Source organism: Microtus oregoni, unplaced genomic scaffold (assembly GCF_018167655.1).
Source record: "Microtus oregoni isolate MIOR12 unplaced genomic scaffold, Mior012 000009F_ref0000495, whole genome shotgun sequence".
Lineage (NCBI taxonomy): Eukaryota > Metazoa > Chordata > Mammalia > Rodentia > Cricetidae > Microtus > Microtus oregoni.
In genome coordinates, this window is record NW_024543068.1 from 55,427,484 (window position 1) to 55,448,056 (window position 20,573).

A 20,573-nucleotide genomic window follows, 5' to 3' on the forward strand; every position below is an offset into this window, starting at 1 on the left:
GCCTCGTCTGACTGATCCTCCCACTGTGGACACCGACAACACATCTACAGTACATTACACTACATTTCACTTAGACTCATTATAGCATAGATGGAATTACATATGTGGTGGCTATCAATCTATAGCTTGTGGGGACTTCATTTTCTTCCTCCTCAGTCTAAGGATCATTGAGATTAGGAATTAGAAAAAAAAAAGAATTTTAAGATTTAGGAAGCTGAGGAGGAGTTCAAAGCCAACCTCAGCTACATAGTGAGAGCATCTAAAAAATTCTTTTTAAAAAGTGGACTGGGAGAAAAGGTTCCAAAGAAATGTCTAAAATAAACCACTGCATTTAACTTACAACTAAAATATCAGGAATGTAGTAAGCACTGGCTATAAGGCAGGACACCTGAGGGCCAGTAGACAGAAATGTAAGAAGCAGCCTCTGGGAAGGTGACATTTGCTGGGTCTAGAGCTCAGGGAAGCCTTCAAATGACTCTATAATTCAAATGGCACCTTCACATACCCCCCACCCCCAGGCCTCCAGCAGCTCCCTGGACGCAAGCCCAGATCAGTGCTGGATTGGCACCCGTTCCACAAATGCATCCTGGACCCAGCCTTTGAGCAGTTCTCAGAAGGATCTAACTGCAAGGTCTTCCATTTGTTCTGCTTCTGCTTGAGTTGGGGGGGGGGGAGTTGATATTAAAACCTTGCTACCCACAAAATCTGATACCGCAAATTATTTACTATGGCAAGTTCTTACTGACCAAGGAGGAAAACATACAGGGGAAGTCTTCAGCTCAGAAGCTGGCCTCCACCTGTCTGAGGGAGCTGCTCCTAGGGTACCCATCACCTTCTCTCGTGTCCCAATTGCTAAGGACACATTGAGCAAGAGTTTATTACCAAAAAAAAAAAAATATGATTTAATGTGTCAGTTGGCCATGAGAAAAAAAGGACAAAGCAAAGACACAAACCCACAGGTTTTTCCATTTTAATCAGCAGAACATTAAGGGCCTATGAATGCCCTGTAGATGTGGCTAATTTTCTATAACAGCTTGCCCTGTGGACAGACGTCTTGATGCTCTTCAGAGCCTGGCCTTTTGGGAGGGGCCAGTATCTCTTTCAGACTCAGAAGCTGGAGTCCCCTTTGGTTTTGGCTTCCAATGTATCTAATAGCACTTAGATGTGAAGCCAGACAGTGAGAGAAGCTGGCACCGTGGGCCTCTGGCAGAGCGGCAGACCTCTCTGCTGTGCCCTCATCTCCAGCATCCTGACTTACGTGACCCTGTCTTCCTGCTAACACCAGCACACTTCTGACTTGATACCTTGTGTGCAGCAGTAACAGAGAAGATGTGTCTCCTCTCAGACCTCTGGATGAGGCACAGCTGGGTCACTACACTCTGTCCTTTCTCTGCCCCCTGCCAGAGCAGCAGTAAACATGTAACAGACGTCTGCGTATACGGAGATGTCTGCTGGGCTTTCATGGAAAGCTCTTGTTTTGTGATGAAGAAAGCATAGCATCTCAGAAGACTCCTTTTCCCCTATGTCCCCTCTCTTCCCGTTTAGAATGCCACTAGGTGACAATGGAGCTGCAGGGGATGTGTTAACACGTGAACAGCCAAGGTATTTACAGATAGCAGAGAGGTTGAACCAAGATCGCAAGGGCACCGACTTCTAGACTTCCTACCATGTGAGATAATCTTGTGTGAATATGGAGGCGCCGGGTTTTCTACAACTGTAGGCAAAACCATTACAGCGAGTCCCCCACTATTTCTGTTCTGGCACAATCTCGGGTTATAGGTGAGCCATAGGTCGACATCATCTCCAGAAAGGGGACGTGACTTACACGGAGGAGAAGGGGCCAGCCTTGTCTTCCAACAGGACTGGTTTCTTTGATAAAGCCCCTGAGGTCTGAGTCAACCAGAGTTAATCCTGCAGACTCAGGCAAGCACCAGAATGAACCACTGTGGAGACCATATATTCCCAGGCCCCAGCACTGGGATGTGTGGCTGTGGATCCCACCAGCCACTTCCTTTCTCAGGGGGTTTGTGAGGCAAACGTGAACAAACTTCCAACCAATGCCTTAGTTTCCCCTCTGGCATGGATGACCATTTGAACTGTTGGAGCGTGCTCCTTCAGACAGCTTTTGTTAGCAAGCCGCTAACAGAACTAACGTGAAATACTGCCCTCGCCACCCGCTCTGCTGCCTGCCGTGTGGTCATACTGCTTACTAACAACAATGACACAGAGCCGTCCGGGAGACTGAGCCTGAGTTGCTGCTCAGACAGCTTCAAGAGCAGGTGTGTCTGGCCAACTCTTGCCCAGAGGCTCTGTTTTCAGACGTGCAAAGTCCAGTTGGCTACCAAGCAGTTTTAAAAGATGACAGCCAGTGGGGAACCCCTCCCTTTCCTTCCGTGGTCAAGAACATCTCTAATCCCATTCAGCCTTTGGGATGACACGCTACTATGGAATTTCCTTAGGAATTCAGGCCTCTGTTGCCATCACCAAGTTGCCTTTGAAGCACAAGGGCCAATAGGGACGGGACAGAGGAGGCCTACCGCGAGAGGTCTGGGGTGGTGCGCGGAGAACTGACAGGCTAACTTCTCGGACTCCTCGGCTCCGTCCATCTCCCCTTCATCACTGGACAGTCGGCTGGCAAGGTCACCTCCAGCTGGGGGCAGAGGGGGCTCCGGGGTGTAGGCGCTCTGATTCGAAGATGTACTGCTACTTATGCTGTTTGCAGATGACGGTCTAAGGGCGGGAGGGAAGAAGACATGGGTTTTCTTGAGGAAATCAGAGCCACAGATTCCATGCCACCAAAAAGCAGTCCTCCCACGATGCGGGGAAGGGTGGGCCAATGGCAGTTTCCTACAAAGGAAAGAGTAAGCCTCAGGGGTTGGCAGCTTTCTATGATGGTCCACAAGGGTTTCGGTGCTTGTCCTCTGGCTGGCTGCCTCTGGATACAGTACAAGCCCAAGGGAAAAACTCAAGTGTGAGCCTGAGATGTGAGCTCACCCAGAGCCTGTCTTATGTGAGTTCAGCGACAAATACCCACCCACGACCAAGTGTCGCCATTGCTTGGCTTACATCCTTCCAGACTTCCTTAGTGTACACACTTGAATTTTTAAAAAAAAAAAAAAACCTATGCCACTTTTTCAGCAAGAACATGATTTGAGACAGGATCTCATGTACCCCAGGCTCTGAACTCCTGACCCTCATGTCTTTGCCTCCTGAGTGCTGGGCTCATAAACGTGTGCCACCCCATGCCCAGTTGAGGCAGTTCTGGGGACCAAAGTCAGGGCTTCAAGCATATTAGGCAAGTATTCTACCAACCGAGCCACACCCTACTAGCCTCAGCCCTCGGGACAGATTTATTTTAAAAATTATTATTTTATGTGTATGAGAATCTTGTCTGTAAGTATGTCCGTCTGTCACTTGTGTGCGCCTGTGTCTGAGAGAAAGCAGAATCCTCTGGAACTTGAGTTATAGGTGGTTGTGAACTGGGAATTGAATTCAGAATCGCTGAATCTCTGGAAGAGCAGCCATTGCTCTTAACCACTGAGCCAGCTCTCCAGTCTGAACACATTTTTTAAAACTTAGTGATGTAGAACTCCGTTTGTATATTATCATTTTTTTAATATCCTCCAGTAACATTTAATATCGATGGCACAATTTATATAGCTAAATCCTAAACATTTATTTCTAAATGTTCTGGAAGGCTCTTGGGTAGTAGTTCAGCCCATCTTGGCAGGACCACCTTGTCCTGCAGGATAAACGCGACCTGGAATTTGTTAATTGCATCTTGGTCATACTTTCCACTTTCCCTTTTCAAAGAAGTCTTTACCAGGGAAATGTCATCATCTATGCTATTCAAAAGACACTAACAAAAATGTATTATAATAAAATCTCAAAATGTCAAAATCAGGATAGGTAAGTTTTCATTAATATGTCACTACTTTCCAGTATGTAGGGGAATTTTTATAAAAAAATGAAAATGGACAGAAAAAGAGAGTGAGCAGTGCCACCCTGTAAGTAAGAAAGGGACTGAAGGATGTCCTGTTTTCTTCTTTTTATTTTTTGTCTACGTGCATCTTGTGAAATTATTATTTCAATCAAGTTAGTTAAAAAATTAACATACCTATCATTTCTTAGTGTTACCTCCTCTCACAGTCTACTAGGGATTGATCCAGGGCTTTAGGCAAACTAGAGAAGGGTCTACCACTGAGCTCTAACTCCAGCCTTCTTTTTCAGTTTTATTCTGAGGCAGTTTCGCTAAGGCTGTTCTTGAACTCACTGGGTAGCTTAAGCCAGTCTTGAGCCTATGGTTTTTCTGCTGGGGAAGACCTTGAACTCCTGATTCTCCTGCCTCTACCTTTAAAGTGCTGGGATTACAGGTGTGTGCTAAGAACCCTTCCTCCAGCATTGTGCTGTTTTTCTTTTACATAAATTCTCTTTACAATTAGCCCAAGCTATCCTTGAAGCCACAAACCTCCTGGCACAGCCTGTGGAGTGCTGGGATTACAGGCATGCATGGCTACACCTGGCCCCACATTTCTTTATGTATTCACCCACAAGCAGACACTTAGCTTGTTTTCATATCTTGGCGATAGTGAATGATTCTACAATAAACACCAAGTGCAAAGCTTCTGTTAAATGAAGTATAGGAATCACAGTCCCTCACCAGCTTCTCTCCCCAAATCCCACAACTAAAGGTACTTAAGGGTTTGTTGTTTTTTTTTTTTTTTTTTTGGTTTTTCGAGACAGGGTTTCTCTGTGGCTTTGGAGCCTGTCCTGGAACTAGCTCTGTAGACCAGGCTGGTCTCGAACTCACAGAGATCCGCCTGCCTCTGCCTCCCGAGTGCTGGGATTAAAGGCGTGCGCCACCACCGCCCTGCTTAAGGGGTTTTTAAAGAGGCAAGAAAGTCAAAGAACACAGAGCAGCAGAAAGACAGTGATTGTGACCCTGAATCCACGTGGGTCTTTTTAATTGTGTCTGCTAGTGATTGGCTTAGGTGAGTTGCAGAAAATCAAAGAACATTTATTGTGTGTGTTTGTGTGTGTGTGTGTGTGTGTGTGTGTGTAGGAACACAGGAAATCTCTGTCACATGTGTGTGAAGGCAGGAGGAAGTCTGTCTCTTCAACTCAGTTTTCCTATCAACCTTAAACTGCTTGGAATATAAATGATATCCAAGCGAATGGCTGAAGCACACAGATGGAATGGTCTCAGCTTCATCTGGACCTGGAACAGCAGTGGCCATCTTGCTACAAGATTTGAAAAATAATTCGAAGGATTTTTTTTTTCTTTTTTAAAAGGTGTGGGGGGGAAAGAGGGCCATTGAGATCCGCAGTGGTCAAAAGCACTGGCTGCCGGTGACCTGAGTTTAATATTCGGGAGCTACATAAAGGTGGGTGGAGAGAACAGACTCCATGGGGTACCGCTCCCCCAACACACACATGGAGGGGGAGAAAAGAAGAAACCCATCTCTGGGGTTTGGCACCCCTCACCTGTGGGTTCCTTGTCACACTCAAGATACATCATAAGGACACAAGTGTCCATAGCTCAGGGTTCTGCTATTCTCACCTGAACTGATACACGTCTGAGCAGGTTTTCGTAGACATTTAGATAATGTGGCTGGGGATAGGAAGCCCGGTACCTACACCTACTGAGGGGCTGCAAACCCTTCTGTTTAAGGCAGTAGGATCAGGAGTTCAAAGGCAGCCTTGGCTATATATTGAGTTCAAGGCCAGCCTGGGCTATACAGTGCAACCCCACCTCAATAAAAAAAAAAAAGTAAAAAAAAAAAGTAAACTATAAAGGAAGATGAAACATAGCTGAATACGTAGTTGGTTTCTGTACAGGTCATCTCCACATCTACCTGGCAGGACCCAACATTCTCAAGAGAAACAAAAGTCAGAGAAGGTGAACTGGAGAGGCCACAGACACAGGCTTCCAAGCACGTCAGAAAGCATGAGTGAGGTGCAGGCTGCAGACAGAAGCCAGGGGCTGTCCTTAAGGACAGGCACCTAAGCAGGCCCGACATCGAGCAGCATTCCAGCTGCAGGGAATCTTCCTGCCTGGTGACCAGATGCTCTCTTGGGTTGCAGCTCCACATGGAGGCTTCCTGCCAACTTGCTGGGACCTCTCTTCCAGGTGTGTATTGTCAGCAATAGCCTGGCATCTCTAGAGCTCCAAGGCTCAAAGGGGGACCCTCCCTCAAAGGAACAAGGTGGGTAGCAAGAGGAGGCCACTAGTGCCCTCTCTGGCCTCCAAGTACACACACACACATACACACACACACACACACACACACACAATCAATTAAGAATAAACTAAAAGACAATCTTTCACAAAGTACAACAAGGAATTTAAAGGAAAAAAAGTAAACTAAAAGATCAGGAAAAAAATGCCCAGCATTCAACTAAGAAGAAGACAAGAAATGGAAAATACAGACAACTGTGGGGCAAAAGGTATCTAAGATGCAACAGGAAAACAAGTACCCACTTCAACCAACTGAGAAGGAGCTACAGCCAGAGAGCTGTCTGTTGCCTGAGGTGTGATGGCGTTCTTCCTACTGCATGTACAGGAGCCTAGTCTGTTTGGATGCTCACCTTCCTAGACCTGGATGGGGGGGGGGGGGGCTTGGACTTCCCACAGGGTAGGGAACCCTGACTGCTTTTTGGACTGGAGAGGAAGGGGAAGGAGATGGGGAAGGGGGAGGGAAATGGGAGGAGGTGGAAATTTTTAATTAAAAATAAATTTAAAAAATTAAAAAAAAGAAAGGCAGAGGCAGGAGGATCTCGAGTTCAAAGCCAGCCCGGGCTGTCCAGTGAGCCTTGCTTTCCAAGAAGTGAAAGTAAATGATGAAAATTAGACACATTAGAGACACCCCTGAAAACTTTCAGTGCCCCAGGCTATGGAGGTATAAGTTTGTCAGGACAAAGAGATAGGAGTCAGGATGTTAAACTTCGTGGCAGAGACTCCCTGTGCCAGATATCGATGGGAAAATGGCTTCGAAATTCTGCAGGGAAGTGATTTCCAATCTAGTTGTATACTCAAAGAGATCATCTATTCAGTGTTAACGCAGAATGAAAATGTGCTTGCTGGGTAAGGACTCTAAAATTGATCTCCCACGAACCTCTTCATGGGCAGCCACCGAAGGAACTACTCCATCAAAGCAGAGAAGCAAGGCAGAGACAGGAACGCCGCAGGAGCCAGGAGCCGGCACAGCTGAAATACACCCACCCCACTGGCAGGAGCAGCTGTTTTTTTCTTCTGAGCTTTCTGGCACTATTTGATTTTTGAACTATGGAACCCATATATAACTTTGATAAAAATGAAGTTTAATTAAAGAAAAGATGGTTGAAACACTTGATAGTAAGTTCTAGTTGCCAGACAAAAGAGGGAAGGAGGTGGACAGAGGAAATTAGTGAGAAGGAGAGTGGAACAAGACCCAGAACTGACCGAATGGGCTCTGAGGTGGTCTGTGGGCACCCACAAACACAGGAGCGCCGATGAGATTTCTCTCTGTATGTCTGTCTGCATCCTCCTGGGGATGACGGGGTGGGGGACATTATTAGGGCCTCCAACTGAGTGCAGAACTCCAGGTGGAACCAGGAGGGGGCTTTTACGGGAAGCAGCCACACTTCAGAAGAAACAAGGCTTAGGAAGTGGTGGGAAGAAGTCACTAGAGTCTAGTGAGCAGAGTACCAACGCATATTCAAGATCATGCACTTGCTGTTCACTCTGCCCTCGACACTCACATCATCTGCCCTTCTCCACCTGCCCGTCTGGCTGAAAGACCAAATCCTGTGGCACTTAGGGAGCTACACACGACATCTCAGCCTGCCTGTCTGCAGGAGCCTGGCGGCCATCTGTCTGAGTATTCAGTGTGAGAGCGATCTTCACCGAGTCATTCTAAGGGTGAGGAGGACCACACACGTTCTTATCCTTGCCATTAAGTGAGGACTCAAGTGACAAAGGGAATGACACCACCTAAGCCTTGGACTCTGAGATCCACCTGCCCCTACCTCCCGCATCCTGGGATGAAAGGCATGCATCGCCATATCCCGCCAAGAATTGCAGTTTTGAGGTCTAGACTATATAGTAAATTTGAGGCTCAGCTGGGCTATGTAGAATGATCCTGTCTCCTCCCCACAAAACAAAAACAAATGGAGCCGGAGAGACGGCTCAGCAATTAGCAGTACTCTTTTTCTTTCAGAGGACCTGAGTTCAATTCCCAGGGCCCACATTGGACCGATCACAATCACAACTCTCTCTCTCTCTCTCTCTCTCTCTCTCTCTCTCTCTCTCTCTCTCACACACACACACACACACACACACACACACTAAATAAACAGGTAAATAAATAAATGCAAATCTTTAAAAAAACACACAAACAAAACAAAAGAAAAATAATACCATCTGAATCTGTTGGCTTCCAAGTCTCCAGACTGAGACGTCACAGATGCAGAAGTTGAGGACAACAAAAGTGCCATGTGGCAAGAAGGTCCTGCTGATGCACTCCATCCATACCCCCGTCCTCACTGGGCAACCCACAGACCTCCTACCCGTCTTCACACCACTCCTGACGATGTAAGGCGGGCTGGGATTGACCACCTTGTACATTAGTCTGGATGTGTGCAATATACCCAGGGCAACACCCATCACTGACACTGGTTTCCACAGTCTGTCTCCCCTCCCTCCTACTCAGAGATATAGCCTAGGCCATCACAGTCAAGGTGGGCTCTGTGGTCCTCTACTTTCCGATAGAGTGTAGATGCATTTGGCTGGGCTACGACCCATAAGGCTTGGGCTTTCCATGGGCAGGCAATGTGTTCTCTTAGAGCAGAGGACAAGGAAATGGAATCAGGGGTTATTATAATTTAAATAATTTGGATAAGGGCTTTCCCCCAAAGACTCCTATCTTGTAAGCTTGGTTCCCAGGGTGGTGGTGTTAAAATGGTGGAATCTTTTCAAGCAAGATAACTAGGTTATAAGGGCACCAACCTCCATACATGAGAGGAAGCCTGACCTCTCTCTGTCCGGTTTCTTAGGGCATATGCGTGTTTGCGCTGCAGATGGTAGTTTCCCTTCTGTGGCTCCATCAAGCACAACGCAGCTAGAGAAGACCTTAGCGAGGCTGGAGCCTGGACCAGCTGCTTGGACTTCCTAATCACCAGGACTGTGAGCCAGATGAACCTCTTTCCTTTATACACTGCCTAGAGTCAGGTGATTTTATTTTAACAGCAACACAAATTGACCACGTGACCACGGCTGGGGTATACTTGCTTACGTACACCACACATGTGGCTGGTGCTCTTAGGGGCCGGAAGACGGCACCAGAGCCCCTGAAATTGGAGTTACAGTAGCTGTGTGCCGCTAGGTGGGTACTGAAAACTGAATCCTCATCCTCTGCAAGAGCAGTAAAGGCCAACAGGTGTGAAAGCACTGGCCTTTCATCCCAGCACTCGGGGGGACGGTGGAGGGCGGGGCTCTGTGAGGTCAAGGCCAACCTGGTGTAGAGTAGGTTCCAGAACAGCCAGAGATACAGAGAGATTAAGTAGCACCCTATCTCAGTGAGAGAGAGAAAGAGAGAGAAAGAGAGAGAGAGAGAGAGAGAGAGAGGTGAGCACTGCTAGCCACCAAGTCATCTCTCCAGGCCCATCGTTAAATTTCTATTAGCTCCATTTTATACCCAGGCAACCTGAGGCTGGAGGGAATCTGAGCCACACCTGATCTTATCTAGTTAGAAAGCATGGGTGTGTGTGTGTGTGCGTGTGCGTGTGCGTGTGTGTGTGTGTGTGAGGGTCCCCGCTTCAATCCTGTTGCGACTCTTGTTATCTAATTTACGCTGTAACTCATAATGTAACTCATAATGTAGCCCAGGCTGGTGTTAAATTCTTGATACCCTTCTGATTATGGAGACTGCAAGTGTGTGCCATCGAGCCCAACGAAAGTTATGATTCCCGAACTCAAAGACCCAAGTCTCTTTGTTAGCAATCCTTGACAAGAATGGGTTGCAGTGAAGGTCATCAAACAGCGGAGTAATAGCTGAGCAGTGGTGGCGCACGCCTTTAATCCCAGCACGCGGGAGGCAGAGGCAGGTTGAATTCTGTGGGTTTAAGGTCAGGGTCCCATAGTGCAGGGTTAGTAATGCTGATGGTTTTATTACAATATATTTTATAACTGTTTTATTTTACTTTATTATTAGTTGCAGTGCCCAATTTATACATTACGTTTTATCATAGGAATACATGTATAGAAAGAAACATAGACTGTGCAGGGTTTGTTTTTAACTGCAGTTTCAAGCATCAACAAGGGATCTTGGAGAATGGGGCACCTATGCTTATACAGTCAAAGCCCAGAATTCTGGAATGGAGTTGTCTCCTCAACTTTAAAATAGGGGTAACACTTTGACCAATACCTGGCTTCCTAGTGACAAGTAATTATAAAATGATCTTGCAAAGAAAAGGGCTGCAACAATATAAATGTCTACAGTGACAAAAGCCCTGGCAGTTAATTTAGGAGTTTAAGTTAACTGGTAAAGCTGTCTGCTCCTGAGTGCCTGGGGCTGGACTGGACCATACTACAGAGGCACCGTGGTAAGACGGGGTCCAGGTTCCCTCAAACTGAACAGGTAGAAGATCGTGAACAACTGCTACCAAATAGATTGTCACTTTTTGTTGTTGTTGCTTGGTTTTCTGAAGCTGGGTTTCCCTGTGTAGCCCTGGATGACTTGGAACTTAGACCAAGTTGACCTGGAAGTCACAGCGACTGGCCTGTCTCTGCCTCCTGCGTGCTGGGATTGAATGTGTACGCCACCACCAGCTCGGATCCAGCCCAGATAGATTGCTGCTTTAAAAGCCATCTCCTTGCTCTTTTCTAATGATGTTCTCTCAAAGCTTACTTGGTGTTGAACAATGACCCTTTGGGACACATTCATGCATTTAATTATAAAAAAATAGGTAATACCGCTATTCGTACTTCTTGCTGAATGAATAGCATTATTTCCTTTTTAAGTCAGCATGAACATTTGGGTCTTCTCTTGCTTGCTAAACTCTATGTTTTTGGAAAGTAGGGTCGGGTTGCATTTTTCTCTCTCCCCTTGCCAGACAACACTTTGGTTCTGGAGCGAGTCCTCTGTAAACACTTTTGAATGCATGCTGTTAGTTCTGGTCCTGTTACCTGGAAATTGGCCTCCTGCCCATCAAAACAAACATTCACAGATCTTAAATTGCTTTTTAATCCAAATGGATTGTAATTCTGTTTCCTGTTCTTGCCCACCTGTTCAGTGCCACCGAACAGGTGGCTCACCCTCCACGTGGCCGATCTCCCCTTCATCCCGACCATGGAAGCATTGTGAAAATAAGTCATCAGGAATTGTGATATGTACGCAAGAAGGAGCTTAGAAGTTGTTCTAGCTACTTCTCTACCCAGGCTTCCCCAGGAGTCTTCAAAGAACATAAAAACCCAGGCAGACAGGAAGCTGCTGGGTGGTTGACGTGCCAATCTCCCAGCGTTTATTTCCAGCTCACCCTTGCTCTATAAAAACACACACTGTCTGATAAAAGGTCTGTGATGACCCTGGCTGCAGCAGAAAAATCTGTGTGGCCAGCACGGAGCCCCTTAGCCATGGACGGTTGGACTAAAAGCTCTCATTAGAACACAAAGCCCCGAGCACGGGAGAGTGCCTTGACTGAGGCTGCTTCAATGCCCATACCGACTTACCTAGGAAGTACAGAGTTGAGCGGCCTGGCTTTTGGTGGGGATGGTACTTTGGGCTCTGCCACCGCGTTCCCGGAAGACCCTTGCAGAGCGTCAGGCACTGGTCCCGGCGGCGGCGGGTTTGGAAGTATTTCCCTAGTGGAAGTCAGGAGGTGCTCTTTCACTTCTTTCTCCCGCGACTTGGCTTTGTGTTCTGCCAAGAGGAGGTCAAATTGCTTTCTCCGGCCTGGGACCGCTCTGCGGTGGCTCAGCGAGTGGGTCTACGGAGAAGAGAGAGGAGAAGCACAGCCTCTTTGATCAGCACATAAACCTGCTTCCGCGCGGCCCGCATTTCCGAAATTGCAACCACAGGCAACGAAAGGTGCTTGGCAAAGTCAACTTCAAGGCAACAGCTCCTGTTCTGTGGCCGGGAAGAGGCAGAGACCGCTCGGACGGAAGCAACCATGCCCTACACTCCAGGTGTTAAGAAGCCAAGGCTTCCTCCAGACAGCTTCTGCGCGGAACCCAGGACCACCTCAGATGAACGACACCCGCGAGGGCCAAGCTAGAGTCAACGCAGGTGCGGGTGGGAGGCTCCAGTTGGCCCAGGCAAACAGGGCCATACCCTGGACCCCTCGAGGCACTAGAAGGACAAGAGGAAATCTGGCGCTTGAGGCTGCCCAGTGGCGGATGCCAGGGGTCCGCCTGTCCCCTGGCCACCCCGAGGGGCTAGATCAGGGAGTAGCATCTCATCCTCCCCTCCGGGGCTGCCTTTCTGGGCGCTGCCGCCGCCGCCACAGCCGCCGTTCCTGCATACATTAAAACGTAGCAGGCTTTAGAACCGCCTGTGAGTGCCTATAAATACAATTTACTGTCTGGCCTCCCAAGTAACACGGGAAGCCTAGGGTGGATTTTTTTTTTTTTCTTTCCTTCTTCCCCTTAAAAAGCCAGCCAGCTTGGAGGCAGGCACTATGCTACCGTGGACAGAGAAGAAAGCATTTCCCTTACAAAGAACAGCTGGAGGTCGTGTCGAGGTTCCACACCCTGCCGCGTGCGGAGAGTGGCATGCAAACACTTCGACAAAGGCCCCAGCAAGAGCAGGAAGTATTTTCTTTTTTATGGAAAGAGAAATACCTTGCAGGTGAGGGATCTTGTGCAAGGTTTCTTTGTCTCGGGATCCAATACTCCACAGTGTTTATTTGGGTCAAATTCTCTCTCTGGTTTAAGAAACAAACAAAAAATATAAGAAAAAAGGAGACTAGATAGGATTTGGCATTAAGACTACATTTTAAAAAAAAAAATGCACATTTGCACCAACAAGTGAGACATTGTCAGGCAATCTGTTTTGTTTTGCTTTTCTTCCCCCCAACCAGCTGCTAAAATGCTTCAAGAATCACTCAGGGGAAATGGAGCTCCACTATGAACCCAGACATTCCGAGCCTGCTACAGGGCAGCGCGGGGGACAGGGGGCAGGAGCAGGTGGCAGAAGGGAAGGACCTTGTGCTTGCAATACTTTATTTAACTTAAAATAGTCCCACAGGTCCTTGGCACTTTGAGCACCACGGCTGCAGAGCAAGGAGGTCCACCTGAAACCTAAAAATGCTCCCTTTCTTCTGGAGAACCCATGGGGGCCTCTGTCTGCCTTCCTGGTTTAAGCATTGCCGTGGGAGCTTGTCCACTGACATGTCAATATGGCCACTCACGTGCCTCACAAAGGCCCTTGGAGAAGGCCTTCCACACAGTCTCGCAGATCAGGAATATTCCACTCTGGCGTGCCACAGGCAGGGGCAGGAGAAAGTGTGGCAGTGTGCCTCTGTGGGGCTGAACTTGAAGGCACAGGAAAAGCAGCCTGCTAACCCTACAGCTTGTGCTATCTGTACATAGCCCTCGCCCAGATGCTACCCGGGAGGAGAAACAGGACACAGGGGCCTGGGGGGTGAAGAATGACTGAGGAGCGACCGCTTTCCCCGGTGTCCTCCTTTCTGTCCGGACCGTTGAGAGCCTCCATGGAAGTAACTGCTAACTGTTCTTTTGATGCCTCTTGCGATCCTTCACCTCTTTGGGGCTTACAAAACCGCTTACCACACCTGCAAAATGTGGGGATGTGTGGCAATCTCCCCAGGACCCTCAGGCTTTAGGAAAATCTGTGCTGTTTCTGGAAGGTACCAGCAAACACCTCAGTCCTGCAGAGCAGGAAGGCCACAGCTCTCTGGGTGTGAAGAGTGGAGAGGGGGCCCGTTAAGGAGGTGCCAGGTCTCTAGAAAAGGGAGGTGTCTGTAAAGGCCTTGAAGGCTGCAAACTGAAGAGAGTTCCTTAGCCAGACACTGGGTGCATTTACTGGTGTAAACTTGGAGCATAATAAATGAATGTTCTATTTTCAAAGGTCTGGGGGTCGGGGAGGGGCCGCAAAAGGGCTTGTGGGGCTGTAGAAACTGTTTCCCCCCTCCCCGCCCACGGCCATGAAAATGTCTCCTTCCCTTTCCACACAGAGAGCTCGGTCCAGCAGGCAGCGGGCAAGCAGGTGCTAGATGCCAGGCTGCCTGCTGCTGAGGTCTTTCATTTCGGTCTGCCAGCGTCGGGCCTGTGCCCAGACCCACACAGCACCTCATATGGGAACTGAACAGGGTTTTGGCTAAGGATAGGAGCTGGCTGTTGAATCTGTGAGAGAGGTAGAGACAAGCAAAGGACCCATTGGGACAAGACAACCCACAAAACACAAAATTCCACCACAGGCTGGAAGATGCCAAGGTAGTGTTAATGCAGCAATAAGGGACCCGCAGCCTCTGGACCCTGTGCAGGCCAACAAAGACACACACACACACACACACACACACACACACACACACACACACACACACACTGGGGTGTGACCACCCACCTCTGCCCTGTTAACCGGCACATTCCATTTGGGAAGAGAGCTAGCAATGGGGGGCCGAGTCCCTGCAATGAAATCCTATGATGCACTCCCTTTATCTTGATTGTGGGTAAGCAGAACACGGGAAGAGGTGAGGAGTTGTCTCTCAATGTTTTTGGTAGGCCCAAGTACTTTTAAAACACAATTTTTAGATACAGATATAAGATAGAAAACCCAATTAAATATGAAGTAGTATTTGAAAGCTGCTCACACCTCCCTGGGTGCTGAAAATCCATGCCTGCATCAGAAAGCCACATCCTCAAGGGTGGCTGTCTCTGTATTTTGTTTTTTCTAGCTACCCTTAGACAGGGCCCATGGTGTGTGCAAAACTATGAAGTGTGTGGCTTCTTCCAGTCACTCGGAGATGTCAGAACAAGCCATGCTCAGTCCCACAACAGATCCAAAGCAAACGTCATCCCGTAAAGTGGCAGCTGTCGCCTCTGAGTGGCCATGTGTCTCTTCAGAGGACTGACTTGAGAGACATCCCGACACCCCCATCCGCTCTGCTGGTCTGTATACCCCCCTTGAGAACTCCAGCCTGACCATAGGGCAGAAGGCAGCCCCAGCCCCAACTGCAGAATCAGCCCAGAAAAGCGGGAGGCTGAAGAGCAGAGGTTACAATTCCCTCTGCAGCACAGTCGCTGAGTGGGCTATCCTACCCACCACGTCATGGGTTCTGAGATAGCCCACGAACAAGAGCAAGACGTCAGCTGGAATCATGCCAGTGTGGTATGTCTGTGCTGGGCCACCAGGCTAACAAGACCATCAGAGTCTATGCCTGTTGGTTGAGGCAGAGTCTCCTACTTCCTGGGCTTGTAGGATAGATAACGCTGAAACTCGGCCGGGGAGACCTCATCTGCATTGGGGTGCATGAGAGCACTAGTCCTGCCTGGTGTTTCTAGATGCCAGAGCGGGTACGCTCCAAGTCACCCTTAAAAGGAAAGAGCCGGCCAGCTACATGAACACATCACCAGTTACAGGCGTGACTCGGTTTTAGTCCTGGCACAAGCCAGACCCTAACTGCAGTGGCATACCTGAGAGTCTCCGGTAAGGCTTGTTGCTGGTTTTGGCGCCGTTTGGGTGCTTCTTGTCGATGGCGGCCGAGAGAACCGCCTTGCCATTTAAGATCTTCTCTGGTGACGGTGGCACCGGCTTGGACATCGAGGCGGGCTTAATTAACGGTGGGGTGGTGACAGCAGAGGAGGAAGTGGCTGCGGTCGTGGTCGTCGGGTTCATTTTGACATTGGCACCATCTGCCTTCACTAGGTTAGGAATTTTCTCTAAACTGACTACCGGAACTGGAACGCTGAAAAAAATAAGGGAACACACATGCACGGCTGCCTTCTTTGATCCATCAGGTCCACCGGGGAGCTACACCCAATTATCATTATCAGAACGCTTCCTTACCACTTGTTTATGCTCCTCCTGGAAGTGAGCAGCTGATTCCCATTTTGATGGGTGGGAGATTTGTGTTGTGAAAAGGATCGACGGGGGGGGGGGGGGGGGGGGCGAGGCTGGCACAGTGCCCGGGATAGATAAGTGCAGACTGATTACCTCCCAGGATGACTGTCCCTATGGGTCCTCTGATTCCCCCACTTCTCAGGCCCTACATGTGGTCCTCTCTGACACAGCACCTTGGGCCAAAACAAGGCCACTGCTGTGAAGCCCAGGAAGGCAGGTAGCCTGTGCCCTGGAGACAGCCTGCTGCCTTGGAATCAGGTCCCCTCCCCGTCCTCCGGCTTATGGGTTGTCTCCCACCCAGGCCCCATCCAGGCCTGACATCTGCTTCAGCTGCCAGAGTGCTGACAGGCTCACACCCCACGGAGCATGGCTGCAGGCCAGCGTGGGGCACGCTGCTGTCGGAGGGCTGCTGGATCATGCTTGCATCCCGAGGATGGGCTTAAATTGAGCGAGGCGCCATGTACCATTATCCGATATTCCATTTTAGGCAGCTAGTTATGTAAATAGGCAATTCTCCAGACTGGCAGGTGAGAGGATGAATTTTAAGAAGGTGAGAACACAAAGGTGCGCATTCCTTTTGCACAGCCTGTCACCTTCGCCCCACGCCCCTGCTACTTCTCCAGGAAGGCGCGTGCGTTTGATTTCTGCTGCTCTTTAATGTAAGAGGACCCTGTGTCCGGGGGGCTGCGGGGGGATGTGTCTCGGGGTCTTGAAAGATGAGATGAATAAGTTTTGCTTTGGTCTCTGAACCAGATTCCCTTTTCTCCTGGCAGGAGGGTAGACTGCTAACACTTCGGCTCCACAATCATCTCTGAGCGGAGAGAGTGGAGCTGCTTAGCGGTTTGAATGCCAAATGTCGGGGAATACGTGGCTCTCGAATGCCTGCAGACAATGTATGGCATGAAAGAGAGGCTGGTTTTGGCAGGGAGGAATCCTGTCTGTCCACATGGCTGGCTGGCTCTTACTTCTCCAAGCCATGTTCACAGATCATTTCTTTGATCGAGTTGTTCATGAAATTATTTTAGCAACTCGTCATCCTTGCCATCGTTCTGATTTGGAAACAGAACCACAGATGTTAGTTATAGGTCTTGGTGGAACAGATTGAAGCTGGACATTTTAGACTTTCCCCACGGGACATGCATTTTCTCTGCCTGCAGAAAGGTAGTTTGGGGACGTGAAACTCAGGAGAAGGGAAATGGGAATAGTGTTTTCTGTGATGCTCCGTGTTGCAGTCACTGAGATGGGGCTAACCTGTTTTGTTTTGTGTTTTTTTAATCTGTTTAGGGGGGATTCTCTAAGTACTCACATCTACTTACTAAAGAACAGCTCCAGAAACTCTCTTGAATGGGAGGATGCTGAGAAGCCACAGAGACATTCCCTGGTGAAATTAGCACCCCTCAAAGTTCATGTGTTAGAACCTTCAACCTCCAGACGCACAGGTTGACAGTGTTTGGGAGTGGGGGAGTGGGGCTTCGGGAAGCAATTGGGATTAGATGACATCATATGGGTGGGGTTCTACAATGGGGCTAATGGCTTTATCGGAAGAGGAGAAGAGGTCTGAGCTCTCAGCCTTCCTGCTCCTCATCTGGTGATACTCTCCACCGTGCTGTGCTCAAGAAGAAGATCCTCAGCAGATGACGAAATCTTGGCCTTGGACCTTACAGCTGTCTCACTGTATGGTGCAGATTTATTTCCATTATAAATCACAACATTTGTGGTATTATCACAGAAGCAGAAAACAGACTAAGAATATAAAAAGATGCCATGACAAAGAATGCAAACTATGGGACAGTATGAAATATAACTCTTCTTGACTCATTTCCTCATTCAACTTAAAAAAGCATAAGTTACAGGAATCAGGGCCCCCTTTTATTTTCTCCCTTTGAGACATTGTCTCAAGCAGCCCAGGCTGGCTTTGAACTTGCTATGTAGCCAACACTGGCCTTGAACCCCTAGTTGTCCTGCCTCGCATCCCGAGTCTGGGATGACAGCTGTTTCACACTCGCCCCTCCCAGTTTAGAAATGAGCATCTTGAAGGGTTGTCTTTCCGTCTTTGGACCTGGCAGTGGTAGCCACAGGGCGGAAGCTGACCAAATGCCGTTGACACAGCACACGGATGCTATTATCCAGCTTTACAAAGGAAGGAAATCCTGACCCGTGGCTGGACCCCGAGGACAGTATGCTGAGTAAAGCAAGCCAGTAACTAAGGACAAGCAGTGACCCCACTGACATGAGGCACCCACAGTAGCTAGAGCCAGGCAGACAGAAATTAGAACAGTGGTGGGGGCAGGGGGGTCCCCATGGACTCAGTGTAGAGTTTCAGCTGTGTAAGGTGAAAAGAACGCCAGAAGTGAAGATGGTAGTTTTTATGTTATACATTATATCATCACTTAGAGTACCAAGTGATAACTCCATAAATCACAGGATTCACACAACCTAAACTCTGCTTCAGCAAGTCTGCACGTGCGTGTATACATACGTTTTATATCTATGTGGATATAGATCTTTAGGTGTATATATATACACACACACATATGCATGCCATGTTACTTCACAAAAGGAAATGAGGACTTTCAAATTGCAGGGTTGAGTACGCAGAAGGGTCTCCTGTTTCTGTATCAAGTGTCCTTGACTTCAGCAGGATGATGCCTGGGATGGCATGGCCCGGAGCAATTGCCCGGCACCCCCCATGCTCACAGTGCAGACTGGGTTTCTCCTCTGGAGTCAACGATCGCTGTCAAATGTATTCTGCAAGGCAGCCACATGCATATGGGGGCACTGGGCTGACGTCATAGTCAACATGGCAGCTAACCCATGACATCACAGCCAACATGGCAGCTAACCCATGGCATCAATCAAAATGGCAGCCAACCCATGACGCCACAGCCAACATGGCAGCTGACCCATGACATCACAGTCAACATGGCAGCTAACCGATGACGTCACAGCCAGCACGGCAGCTAACCCATCGCTGGTGCCTTCTAACTCTTCCTGGTTGCCTACTGGCACCCTTATTTGATGTCTTACTGTAGGATTTCCTCTACTGTCCATTATTTTCTGTATCATCCCTGCTTCTAGGATGTCAGCTGGACTTTAATATCTACTTTTTGGTACCCAGGACCCACAGGCAGGGAGGGAGTAGAGATGGAATCCACAAGAAACAGGAAAGGAAGTGACAGGCAGTCCTGTGGACCAAGAATGGCAAATGCTGGTCAGGAGAACCTGATGGAGAATTCTAAAGCCCTTGTGGGTCAGAAAGCAGATAGCCACCAAGTAGGTATCCTGGATGTTAGGTGAGCAGGCAGCGAGTCATCAGACGTAAGAGAAGGGGGATACAATCTCTCCAGCAGGAATTCTGAGGGGATTCGCCCACCGAGGGAAATGAGTGCACGGCAGTGGGGAGCTGTCCCTGGTACTACTCTCCCGGGTTGCTGTTCTCTCCAGCAAAGGACCTGGGCTGGGTCTGAGAAGGGGAGGTGAGGGAAGGTGGGAAAGGAGGCAGCTCTATGACACTGAGATGGTGGGAAGGATCTTGCCATCCTTACCCTGGCCCCAGCACAAATTCTAGCCAGTCTCCTTTCTTCAGTAGTGCTGGCCCAAGACCCTAAAGTGATGAACAGAGGACATGAATGGGCACAAGACAGCGCACACAGTCATGGGCATCTGGCCCCAAGCAGATCTCTAGAGCTGAGAGATCAGGTGGGTGTTGGGAGCTCCACCTGCAGCCTACCCGCACCCCATGCAGCCATCTGCACCTGTCTCTATCCCAGGACTGGGTTAGTGAAGCCACAGCAAGCCACTAGCTCAGAACTGCCTGCTACTCTTCTCCTTCTGGTCCCCACACCTCTGCCCTCACTTCCCCGCATCAGCCTTGGGCTCCTTCAGATGACAGTGAACCTTTAAGTACAGGTTTAATTCCCCCGCCCCCTGGCCTGGAAAGAAGCCAAATATTCTGACCCTGCTTTCACGGGGTGGTCATCTCTCATCGTCTCTGCAACCACCACACCAAGCAAAAAGTTTCCACATATGGGGGGGTGGGGGCTGCGGGGAGTTGGTTAGGTGACAGCACCCAGAACACTGACTAAGCAAGGAACTTCTCTGTGTGTGGAGGTGATAAGCGAGTCTGGGAAGGGACCCAAAGCCCCCCAAAGCCCTTTCCCCTTCCACCTAGAGGAATGCCTTCACTCCATTCTCAACACTCATGGCATTGACCAACTCACTACTGTCTTTCCCTTGAAAGGCTGTGTTTGAAAATGAGAGAGGAGCCCCGTAAAGTCCCTACTGCTTTCACAATGTCTGTTCTGTAGGTCTGGCACAAAATCTTTTGGGGAACCCAGGGCTGCAGTTCGTTCCGGCTGCATCTAGTACCCTAAGAGCACACACATCTCTGCCTCCTCCACTTGGTCCTGGGAAAGTGCCCAGGGGCATGGGCCCTCCCTCAACCCCTGCACCACCGAGGTGACTACCTTCTGCCTTGGCTCCCCTTGTCTTCCTCCTGTGTGCTTGGCCTGTCTG

General features: G+C 49.0%; 1 protein-coding gene across 8 annotated transcripts in view; it reads right to left on the reverse strand.

Annotated features, from left to right (window-relative positions):
• Positions 1-20,573, reverse strand: part of Atxn7l1 (ataxin 7 like 1) — a 210,534-nt gene that overhangs the window by 14,886 nt on the left and 175,075 nt on the right. For 7 of the 8 annotated variants that reach the window (XR_005974834.1, XR_005974835.1, XM_041658205.1 and 4 more), the window contains 4 exons: positions 15,632-15,903; positions 12,818-12,900; positions 11,708-11,964; positions 2,538-2,730 (listed from right to left, as the gene is read on the reverse strand). Coding sequence is in view for 6 of the 8 variants with exons in the window: in XM_041658205.1 (XP_041514139.1) it covers positions 2,538-2,730; positions 11,708-11,964; positions 12,818-12,900; positions 15,632-15,903 (805 nt within the window). In the remaining 2 variants the exon portion in view is untranslated. Of the gene's footprint in view, positions 1-2,537; positions 2,731-11,707; positions 11,965-12,817; positions 12,901-15,631; positions 15,904-20,573 lie in introns of those variants that run through there. The other variant, XM_041658207.1, reaches the window with a different exon arrangement.